Raw genomic sequence first — 11,229 nt, 5'->3', positions numbered from 1 at the left:
GCTTCACCTGCTGCTTCGCGTCAGGAAAAACGCTGAGTTGGCACGAAATCATCTGAGGATGCCAGAGTGATTACGTTATTGCGTGTTTTGGGGCGGGGAATTGGTTCCACCTAGTAGATTAAACCGATGACATTGGACTAAAGAAATGTTCTTTAAAGCATGCTGAGTCAGCATGGAGACAGTCAGTGAGGCGTCAGGGTCAGGCCACCGAGGCGTCAGGGTCAGGCGGGGTCAGTAAGAGTGCCTGGTTGTCGCACATAGCATGAAAACCCCAGAGAATTCCCACCTCTGTCACCGAGCTGAAAAGGAACCGAACGCCGCTGCCTGTGAGACGCCTGGCGACCAAGGCACGGATTTCTCCACCCGTTTCCAGTTGGAAAGATGAAAGCGTTATTCTGGGCGCCTATCCTTGTCTACTTGTTCGTCCCGTCTTGCCTAACGCATGAGGGCATTCCTCGGTTTCATTTTGAGTAATGAAAGAGTGGTCAGGAGGATGTGCACTATCACATCCTCAAATGATCTGGACCGTCTTCACATGGACAGGCCAACGCTTGCATTCCTGATTTCTGGGTTTAAGTCCTGTCTTTAATGCATCTCTTGAAACTGAGCCAAGGCCTAAATAACTAGATCTAAAGCAATGCTGCAGTCGAACGAACACAGCAGAATGCCTTTAGATTTGGGGGATTCTGGCCTGGGAGGGAATGCACTGGTCTTCGAGTGTGTGTGAAATGACGTCATCAGCGTGATGGAGAGCTGGCCAATCAGAACGAGGGGGGCGTGGTAAGATTAAAAAGGGAGAAACAAGCCGTCGGCGTTCCCGAAGCTTCCCTCACAGCCACCTGTCGGGACGATGTGAAGCGGAATGGCGCGGTTTCTGGTAAGGACACGCTTAACCTGGCTGCATGCCGTACATTCGTATTTCTATTCTTTTTTTTAACTCAAGCTGTAAAGGTTGTCATAAACACAAGGGGATGAATTGCATTAATGAAACTTTCCTAAAAGTCGGACCCACATGTGTTTAAATCATCTCCTTTTTGTGCATTACTAAATGCAGCCGTATTGCGAAGCGATTTTTTTGGTTCATCGATTTAAGTTTCACATTTTCCTAGCGCAGCCCGTATCATGCCGTCAAGTTTCGATGTATGACATCATGTTGGGGGGGGGGGGGGAGGGGGATTTCCCTTTAAATCACGTGTCGTGGTGACGTCATCGTCGGTCCTTTCTTGTCTTTCTGATTTTGTCTCAAACTTGTTTCGTTTAATTAATTATTTATTTGTTATTTTCAATCTCCAACAATCTCTTTCAATCTCCAACAGGTCAGTGGTCGCTTGCTGCCCTTGTAAGTATACCCACATGCCACTCCTGAGTTGTTGCAGGTTTGAATTAAGAGGAAAGTTTTATGTGCCACATGTTGCAGAAGGGTATGGCGTCAGGGACGTCACCCCCCTATTAACATGAGAAGGGCCTGGTGATGGCCACTGTCCCTTTGCAATTATTCCTTAAATTCTGTATTCCAGAATTTACCAACTGTTCCTAAAGAATCTGTTGCACTGATGAGTTGAGAAATTATTTCCATGCCTATTTACTGTTCTAAACAGAATGCTATATAAAAGGACTGTTTCAATACCCTTGGGGGGCAGTGGTGGCCTAGCGGTTAAGGAAGCGGCCCCTTAATCAGAAGGTTGCCGGTTCGAATCCCGATTCGCCGAGGTGCCACTGAGCAAAGCACCGTCCCCACACACTGCTCCCCGGTCACCTGTCATGGCTGCCCACTGCTCACCAAGGGTGATGGTTAAAAGCAAAGGACACATTTCATTGTGTCACCGTGTGCTGTGCTGCAGTGTTTCACAATGACAATCGCTTCGCTTGACAGGGTGTCTCGCTAATGGCCTGCTGTGTTTGTGTCCAGGTTCGCTGCTGCTCTGTCGCTGCCGAGGCCGGGCGAGAGTTCAGGTAGGATTTTGATTGGATTCATGAAGGCAGTGGCGAGACTTGCATGCAAGAGGTGTGGGGATCTACCGGGTAGTGCTGTTCTTGAAACCGAGGTGAAGGATCCGGCATGTCTGTCTACTGACAGACTCGCGTCAGACCACAGGTTTCTGTCGGGCCACTTTTTTGTTTTCCCCCTCTCTGTTACATTTATGTTTCACGTTTCGCCGCGCCACGCCTCACTGGCTCAGTGCCTCATCTCAGCTTCGGTTGGAAACGGAAAATGAATTCTCATTGTGTCAGAAAGGATTCCTGCTGCAGGGCCGCTCGGTGGCCTGACACCTCCAAGGTTGTTGGTTCGAATCCCGGCTCAGAGCTTGTGTGTGCGGAGTTTACATGCTCTCCCCGCATTGGCATGGGTTTGCTCAGGTTCTCCGGTTTCCTACCGCAGCCCAAAGGCATCAACACTAGATGGACTCTGAATTGCCCGTAGGTGTGAGCGTGTGAGTGAATGGTGTGTTTGAATGGGCGCACCCCGCCCTGGCTGAATCCATGCTCTCTGTTGTGTCCCAGGATGGCCGCCAGCAGCCGCGACTCTGAGTAAGAATAAGCGGTTCTAGAAAGTGAGAATTTCTACTGTATGCCTTATTTGAATTGCCCTCTTTTTGTGTTCCCTTTCACCTTATATACAGATACAGATACACCCAAAGACATCTTTGGTGAAATTGGTGGAAAATCACGCTGTACTGTAACGTCTCAAGTCCGGGAAAACAGAACTTTCTCTACTGGCAGAAGATGCAGGGAGATGAGACCACGTTTATTAACGGATACTATGAGAACAAGGACGTGGAACCCCACGTTCCCGTGAAATACAAGAACCATTTCAGATTTAACAGGCCACTTGGAACTTTGGAAATATTGCACCTGAGTCTGAAGGACAGGGGGATCTACACATGCGTGACTGCGAACCAGAAGTCGTTCTCCTTTAACTTGATTCTTCCAGACTCAGGTATTGACTCTTGACACTTATTGACTCTTAACATTTTACTCTCTCTCTCTCTCTTCGCTCTCTCTCTCTCTCTCTCTCTCTCTCTCTCTCTCTCTCTCTCTCTCTCTCTCTCTCTCTCTCTCTCTCTCTCTCTCTATATATATATATATATATATATATATATATATATATATATATATATCATTGTCCAACAAATAATATTTTGTTTGTTTATTAGGCAAGTTTTTCCATATAGAAAAAAGTAACACTCTGCTGCTTAAAAATGAGAAATGAAACATGCTTGCTTAGTGTGTTTTGTGCACGAACGTCAGTGCAGTAGCCACCCACCTCATACCCTCTACATTTTTACCCCACAGTGAACTACAGTCGGCCAGAGATACTACTGGGTAGGAGGAACGGCGAGGTTGTGGTGAACTGCTCGTCATCCGCCGGTCACCCATTCCGGGTTCCGGAGTGGAGGCTGCTTCCTGAGAACAGTCACACTCAGTGGGACGTTGTGGACAACGGTGGTTGGCTGGACAACGTCACTGATTTGTGGAGCGTCTTCAGCACTGTTACACTGAACTGCTCCAGGCCGCTGAATATCAGCTGCTCTGTAGGGGGCGCCATCTCAAAGGAGTTGAGCATATGTGAGTATTCTCTCCGAAATGGCAAAGAACCAGCCAGAGTGTTACCATTGATGAAGCAGGAACATCACACGTCACCAACCCTAGCTGTTGTTTCTAATTGCCAGTGCCCATATTTGCTTATGATTGTCATTGGCCTATATTTGCCAAAGTTCTAAAACACTTGTGCACAGCATCTATTTACAGCATCATTCTTCTTGCAAAAATAAATAAATAATATATATATTTAAATAATTATATATATGTGTGTGTGTATGTATGAATGTATATATACACACACACACACAAAAATAAAGGGAAGTTAGAAAGCACCTGAAGAGCCAGGCCTATAAAAGGAAATCGGACTGGTTTGGTCATTAATTTACCATCTAGCTTTTGAAAAGTTGGCCACCCCATTCGTTTCAACCTATGACCCCAGACGGCAGCCATAAAACGTAATCCGAATGAATGCCCTGACACCTTCACACCCATAATACACCTCGGCCTGGATAAGTAAAGGCGTGTCTTGCTTTTGCAGGCCACGAGCACCAGGACATCATGTTGATAGTGGCAGGGACCGTCATGGCTTCCATGATCTTTGTGGCTCTGGTGGTGGCCGTTGTGAAGATGAGGAGGGTTTCCTACAACAGAGCATCAAATGGTAAGCAGAACCATTGTTGATATATTGTATGAGCAAAGTGCATGCAATCAATTTCTATACTTTGATCTCTTTCTTACTGAAGAAGATGTGATGTTATATTAGAACAGTGAATAACAAATATGTAATATTCCATGAATTACTTATGCATTGAGTATTTCAAGAGTACGCATTGATATAATCATAGTATTGGTCAGATGGGTAATGCTAGATGGTGGTGCTGTAATGGTTATTTAGCTGAATACTTGAGACTGGAATTACGTACTCGTTCAGCAAAAATCCATTAAGTTTCCTACCCATGATGACCTTTCATGAAAAATGAATGTTTTATGCATTTATGTATTTCATGCATTGCAGAACAATTATTCTACAAAATATTATTACCCAGAAATTACTGGATGCACACAAAAACAAAAAAAATTTAATTCTGAGAGTGACTGTGTATTTGTCTCAGGTCCAGCTGCATTTCCTCTCAGGTCCACCTCACCCCCACTCAGCGGTCATGGCACAGGAGAGGAAGAGAATTCTAAACTGACTCAGTCCTGCTGACTGTGATTTGTGGAGGTGCAGCCTGTCATGGACACCTGCTGACCAATGCCGTTCCGTGTGTGTGTGTTCCCCTCCACATTTTTGTTGTCACCCTGGGATGGGACAGGAACGGCTGACCAGGGGTACCAATGGGACTGGTCCGGTTCTGTTGCTGCATTCCCACCCGTCTGACCAGAGGACAGCACAGGGACATGACTGTGTGTGTTTGGATGGACCACGCTGCTATCTGCTGTTGGACGATGGACAACAGTGTGACTTGAAACCTCGCTAACACTCACCAGAGAACCTAAGGTGCTGTTTCCCCTTTGCTAGAAGTTGGTCATTAACTTCTAGAACATTATTCCCATGGTTTGTGTGAGGCGGCATATTTCTTTTGCACTTTTTTTTTTACTCTGGTATTTCTCTGGTTCTGTAGTCATTTGTTGCTTTTCCTCGAGGTTCTTCCTTGGAAAAGAAAATACTTGCAAAGCACGTCAAGAAGAAGATGTAAATGTGTATATGTGATACATATGTGATAAGATAAATTGACATGACTCTATAGAGTTTATAAGCTAAATTTTGCTACTTTATTTACTTTGGCTTTAATTTTTGAAACATCATGCTGAACTTTTACTTCTGTAATCATTCCCAATGTGCTCATTTATTTCTTGCTTAAGAACAAAAAAAAAACTGACTCTTGCACTGGTTGAAACTATTTTTCATTTCTTGAACATCTTCTTGTAATAAGTAAGCGTTCTTATGTTATGCCATATAAAAAAAAGATTTGAAATTATAAAGAAAAAAATCCAGTGTGCTGGTGCTGCTGTCTTATTCACGTTTATTTCTTTTTTTATATTCAAGGGGCATTCCACCTAAATTTGAACTTTTCAGCCCAAGTTTCATATCTCCTAAACTGCTTGGTGGAGATTCCAAGAGTGGAAAGGCCATCGGAATCACTGCATTTCTTTTATTTAATTGTATGAATCAATGTGACGTCAGTATGATGTTGTGATGTTGTACTAGATTGAGTCTGCCATCGAGGCTGTAGGTCTCTTCTTCTCAGACGTTACAGACATTTCCCTCAGGACCAATAAAGTAATTTGCAATGGCATTTTTAGTGGCTGGCAATAGAGCAATACAGCCCCACAGCTAGCAACATCTGCACACACACACACACACACACACACATTTTAGTGTACGGAAGTTAATCGGGCTGATAAACTGATTCAGTCTTCATATATTCTTTCGTCAGAGCGCAAACAACGTGTGAGAGTTGAAAGGTTGCTGAAACCGGTTTATGGAGTTATTAATAGTGACTTGTGGTTTTGAACCAGTCATGGAGGCTTTTATCAGATGATTGTTCACTGAGAGCCACCTAAACAGTTAAAACTTTAAATAAAAAGCTCCTCGAAGAATGTGATGGTCATCCGCAAATAACAATAAAAAAAGAAATGTTACTTTTAATGCAAAACGTAGTATTTTTGTCTCTTTTTGTTCTACATGGTCTGGACCACAAAAGCAGACAAAAAAAAGACAAGTGAATGCAAACTTAAAATCAAATAAAACACATATTTAATTTTTCATTTTTATACAAAAGCATCTTAAATAACAAACATGTCTTCAGGTTCTCGGCCTAGTTTGTACAAAGATAAATTAGCATTTTATAATACATTTATAACAAAACTCCTTTACAATTCATTTTTACAAAGTACTTCATAGTCCCAGGCTTCACTTGAGTTAACAGCACAGTTGTCCAAGCCACACACACCCACATACACACACACACACACACCCTCACGCACACACATGCCTACATTCAAAACATTAAAGAGGCAGTGAAGGCCCTCTGTAGATTGTCTAGCCACTCAGAAGTGGGACGATAGTCAACTGATCACACAGCTAAACCACATTTATGTCAGAATCCTCTTTTAAGTGTGAGACTATGTGCTACACACACGAAAAAAAGAAGCTATGGCTGTGCATCCTGCGAGCGTTTGCGTTTCTTCTTTTATAGGAAAAATGGCACAATGGTGAAGAGTTCATGAGTTCCTATCGTTTAAAATATATATTTTCCAGATTTTACCTGAAAAATTTTAACTCAGGGTCCACAGAGGGCTTAATGAATCCTACAAAATGTCTTGGTTTACGACCGGTTAATATCATCCGCGTCAGTGGTGAAAAACATACATTTCCCAGGTGCCTTAGCTGCAGCCTCCCCCTTATAATGCTCTCCATAATAAAAGCACAGATCTGCTGTCCAGTGTACTTATTTGTAAAAAAATTACAATAATAATAAAAAGTTAATTTTGTGAATAATCTGTATTGAAGGGTGTGGCACTACGTTGATAAAGTCCCCCCCGGTGGTTCGTGGTACTTATGAAGCCCGAAAATGCGGTGGCGGCGGCCGTGCACTAGGGGGCGCTGTAACCCTTCCGGCTGCAGTGGGAACCCGAGAGTCCCGCCGGGAGCGACCATCCCACGCCGCGGCCCGTAATGCCACCCCTTCAAAGCGAAGCGCGTAATGGCACCCTGCAGAGGGTCCAAACATTTACCGTCCTGTCCCCCTCCGCGTCCCACTTCACCCCGTCAGGTCGTCTTCTGTTGCTGGAGACAGGCTCCCCGTCACACCACCGTCTCGTTGCCCTTCACCGGCTTCACCCACGCGTCCCCCGCCCGCTTGCCCCGTTTCGTCCTGCCCGAGCTCAGCAGCCGGTTGGAGCACCTCTGCCACGTGTGCAGGGTCTTGGCCGACCAGATCCACATGCCCGAGGTGATGCCCACCAGCAGGGACATGAAGATGCGCAGCATCTCGGCCGCCATGTAGGAGTCGCGCGCCGCCTGCTTGAAGTCGGCCCAGTTGGAGATCTCGTAGAAGTAGGAGGCGATGACGCAGGACGCCGGCACGGTGTACAGCACCGAGAACACGCCGATTTTCACCATCAGCCGCTCCAGCTTGTCCGTCTTGGTGCCGTCCTTCTGCAGGTTGGAGCGGATCTTGAAGAGCGCCACCAGGCCGGCGGCGATGAACAGCGTGCCGATCACCAGGTAGGTGAAGAGCGGCGCCACCACGAAGCCGGTCAACGCGTCCAGGTGCTGGTTGCCCACGTAGCACATCCCCGTCAGGTCGTCGGCGTCCACCAGCCGCATTATGAGGATGACGATGGTCTTCACGGCAGGGATGGCCCAGGCGGCGATGTGGAAGTAGGAGCTGTGCATCTCGATGGCCTCGTGGCCCCACTTCAGCCCGGCGGCCAGGAACCACGTCAGCGTGAGGATGACCCACCAGATGGAGCTGGCCATGCCGAAGAAGTACATGAGGAGGAAGACGATGGCGCAGCCGGTGTTCTTCAGGCCCTCCTGCACCAGCACGGGCACGGCCGCCTCCTCCAGGTCGCAGGAGATGCGCTCGCGGCCCACCGTCAGCCGCACCACGAACGCCACGCTGTAGATGTTGTAGCACATGCTGAGGAAGATGATGGGCCGCTCCGGGTACGAGAAGCGCGACGAGTCCACCAGGAAGGTCAGCACGGTGAAGGTGGTGGAGATGAAGCACAGCACGGCCCACGCCGCCATCCACACGTCCGTGAACACCTTGGCCCGGCGCCGGTACAGGCCGGCGTCGTAGCCGCACTGCAGCGCGCAGCCGTGGCTGCGCTTGACCCAGGCGTACTGGTCCGGCCCGGCGCCCAGCGCCTGGCACTCCTCCTCCAGCGGCTGGTGGGCGCGGACGGTGTGGAAGGGCCCCTCGTCGTCGGCCGGGCCCTCCATGCACATGTGGTTCTGGTCGTTCTGCGGAGGGAACAGGCTGCAGTTCAGCAGGTCGGGCCACGTGAAGCCGAACTCGTTGAGGACCGGCAGGCACTTCCGCTTGACCGAGAGGCACATGCTGCCGCAGGGTCCGATGGGGATGGGGACCTTGTCCGTGCACATGGGGACGTAAACGGAGCACAGGAAGAACTGAAGAAGACAAAGAAAGGAAACGTTCGAGTGAGCCTACGTAGCGCATTTTCAACAAATAACGGAGGAGGACAAAAAAAAACCAAAAGTCAAAACAAAAGTCAACATTTCATTGAATTTCACTTCCTTCGTCCAGATTGACAGTTGCGCTCTCTGGCTCACATTGTCCTCTGCAGAACGGTGCAGATTGTGCACAGATTAATGAACACAATGCTGAATGCGCAGTGGACAACTCTCTCTCTCTCTCTCGAACACACTCTCACACAGAACACGTGGAGTAGAAGACCCAGGTTCAAAGCCCACTTGCTACCATCGTGTCCCTGAGCAAGACACTTAACCCTGAGTGTCTCCAGGGGGGGACTGTCCCTGTAACTACTGATTGTAAGTCGCTCTGGATAAGGGCGTCTGATAAAAGCTGTAAATGTACAACATGCAAATTGCAACGTGGGTAGATCTTCTCTCCTCCACCGTATCTTATAGCCCGTAGAAGTTCAGAGGATCTCCTCACCTTCAGCTGGCTGGAGCAGCCGTACTGGATCAGCGGGGTGAAGGTCTGGAGCTGCAGCTCGGCGTCCGACTGCAGCACGTTGCCCACCAGGTTGGGCATCTTGGTGACGTTGTAGCCCAGGTCCTGGCACATGGAGATCCGGATGGGGTCGCACGTCATCTCGTCCTCCTCGCCGAAAGTGTGCGCGACCCCCAGCTGGCCGCACAGGACCAGGACGGAGAAGAGCGCGATGTCCAGGGCCGAGGTCCAGCGCATCGTGCGCGGCGGCGATTTAGTTCCGACCGCAACGGGCTGCAAGGCGCCGAGCCCCGAACTATAAACTCGAATTTATGCCCTGATTCGATTACTCGGTGGTCGGCGACAAAAAAAAAACTTTTTCGTTTTAATCCGTGTCGCGGTCTGCCCGACTCCTGCAGTAAAAGTGTGTGTGTGTGTGTGTGTGTGTGTGTGACTTCGCGACTCACACACATTTGCCGGCGGCCGCTGGTGCGTCCGGCCAGTCCGCGCGGTTCTCCGGACGCCCTCCGCCGCCCGGTTTGGTAAAGAGGGAGCCGGGATTGGCGCCAGCCAATCAGAGCGCGTCCGCGCCAGGGGGGGCGGGGCTCCGCTGCAGATCTGTCAGGTCCTATAATTTCAGTTCGTTCCCAATTTTTTTCTTTCCTTCTTTTCTTTTTTTTTAAATTCTCATTGTACGAAACCACCGTCAGGTCTTCCATTTAGGTTGAAACTGGATTTTTAGCAGTTCGATTCGAGGAGAAGCTACAGGTCAATGGGGTGCTGGGGGCTGGGTGCTGCACAGTAGGTGTAAATAAGTAAATTAATGTGTGCTAAATGGCACCTCTGTTTGCAATGCAAACACGCCACTGTTTACGTTCTCCTTTGTCCTGCCCTGAGGTCTGCATTCTGTCACTGGACAGGTATTTGCATTCCGGAGCCTGCCCACCCGCCCCACTGTGCCAGCGGTGCAGGAGTCGGGGCAGTGTGGAACGACGGGGCGAGAGATCTTCAGTCCACGGGCCCGAGTGAAGAGGGGAATGAGACTCACCCAACCTCCCCACGTTTCCCCCCGACAATACAGGGCACCAGAAATAAGGACGCACCCACACGCCCGACCCAGCCACAGTGTTTGTCTTCAGTGCCCTCCCCCGCTGACAGGTCAAATCCTGAATTAGCCACAATCAGGGGACAATGGGTCGATGCTTATCTGTGGCCCGCGTGTCCAGCTGTGAAGTGATGCAACACATCAGCGTTACGCTGCCACAGCAAAGCATTCACGTCCCCAAACATTCTAATTTCGTGCCACCTTTATATTTCTTTTTCAAGTGGCCATTGTCTGGTATTGTTTTTTGTTACACTATCACTCAACTCTTTAGGGTCAATTTGAAATGTCTTTTCTTTGGATGGGAAACAATTGTGCATTAAAAAGACATCCACTAGTTGAAAACTCCAGCCGAGACATGATGTAAAAGACTCTGGTGGCTGGAAATTAGTCTTGAGTTCTAGTGGAATGCTGTGTTTATTAACCCAAGTCTGTCACTTTAAAAGTCTCATTATTAGAAAACTATTTTTCAATGATGTTACTGATCAAATTCAAACTAGTACAGCATCTAATGCATCAGTAGTTGTGTGCTCGACTTGTCATATATTTGACGATTTATTTACTTTTATATTCAAAACTATTTTTTCATGGAAAAACAAGGACATTTCTAAATGACCCTAAACTTATTTTTTGCCTTTGTAATGGAGTGAAATCGTGTGGCAGATTCAAATAAAGATTCACCCAACAAATGAACGACTGCCTGACTAAACCTGGACTAAAAGAGTAAACCTCATCACAAATAGTACAAAGAGACAACACCTAACATGCAACGTTGCTGTTTCCGAATGTTCTGGTCCCTGAAATCTCTGCTCTCACGCCCGGTTCATCTCCATCTGTCAGGCTCCCTCTTCCGCCCGTCTCAGACGCCAGCTGCAAGCCCCGCGTCTCGTTCCTGTGCGCGAGTGATGAAAACGAGTGGTTCCAAAAACATCCTCC

The 11,229-nt window shown here is 47.9% G+C and overlaps 2 protein-coding genes and 1 long non-coding RNA gene across 3 annotated transcripts; 2 read left to right on the top strand and 1 right to left on the bottom strand.

The window, feature by feature from the left end:
• Positions 1-676: 676 nt before the first annotated feature.
• LOC114773094 (uncharacterized) lies at positions 677-2,665 on the top strand. The gene is made up of 4 exons (XR_003744210.1): positions 677-877; positions 1,317-1,339; positions 1,910-1,953; positions 2,622-2,665. It is a non-coding gene; the product is annotated as an uncharacterized LOC114773094 (long non-coding RNA).
• Positions 2,666-2,671: 6 nt separating this feature from the next.
• Positions 2,672-6,042, top strand: LOC114773093 (uncharacterized). The gene is made up of 4 exons (XM_028965618.1): positions 2,672-2,938; positions 3,295-3,567; positions 4,082-4,204; positions 4,656-6,042. Exons 1-4 carry the CDS (start codon positions 2,725-2,727, stop codon positions 4,748-4,750), a joined length of 705 nt encoding a protein of 234 aa, XP_028821451.1. The 5' UTR covers positions 2,672-2,724; the 3' UTR covers positions 4,751-6,042.
• Positions 6,043-6,278: 236 nt separating this feature from the next.
• LOC114773091 (frizzled-4-like) lies at positions 6,279-9,689 on the bottom strand. Its single transcript, XM_028965617.1, has 2 exons — positions 9,195-9,689; positions 6,279-8,686 (listed from the first exon to the last, which is right to left on the bottom strand). Exons 1-2 carry the CDS (start codon positions 9,447-9,449, stop codon positions 7,352-7,354), a joined length of 1,590 nt encoding a protein of 529 aa, XP_028821450.1. The 5' UTR covers positions 9,450-9,689; the 3' UTR covers positions 6,279-7,351.
• Positions 9,690-11,229: the final 1,540 nt, after the last annotated feature.

The sequence above is a fragment of the Denticeps clupeoides genome, unplaced genomic scaffold (genome assembly GCF_900700375.1).
Source record: "Denticeps clupeoides unplaced genomic scaffold, fDenClu1.1, whole genome shotgun sequence".
Taxonomy (NCBI): Eukaryota; Metazoa; Chordata; class Actinopteri; order Clupeiformes; family Denticipitidae; genus Denticeps; species Denticeps clupeoides.
The sequence above is the reverse complement of the archived record's forward strand: the minus strand, read 5'-3'. Positions and strand labels throughout refer to the sequence as shown.

Coding starts and splice junctions, on each gene's coding strand:
- LOC114773091 (XM_028965617.1), bottom strand. CDS start 9,449: ATGCGCTGGACCTCGGCCCTGGACATCGCGCTCTTCTCCGTCCTGGTC. Junction 8,687..9,194: donor GCTGCTCCAGCCAGCTGAAG/GTGAGGAGATCC, acceptor TGTCTTCTTCAG/TTCTTCCTGTGCTCCGTTTA.
- LOC114773093 (XM_028965618.1), top strand. CDS start 2,725: ATGCAGGGAGATGAGACCACGTTTATTAACGGATACTATGAGAACAAG. Junction 2,939..3,294: donor CTTGATTCTTCCAGACTCAG/GTATTGACTCTT, acceptor TTTACCCCACAG/TGAACTACAGTCGGCCAGAG. Junction 3,568..4,081: donor CTCAAAGGAGTTGAGCATAT/GTGAGTATTCTC, acceptor TTGCTTTTGCAG/GCCACGAGCACCAGGACATC.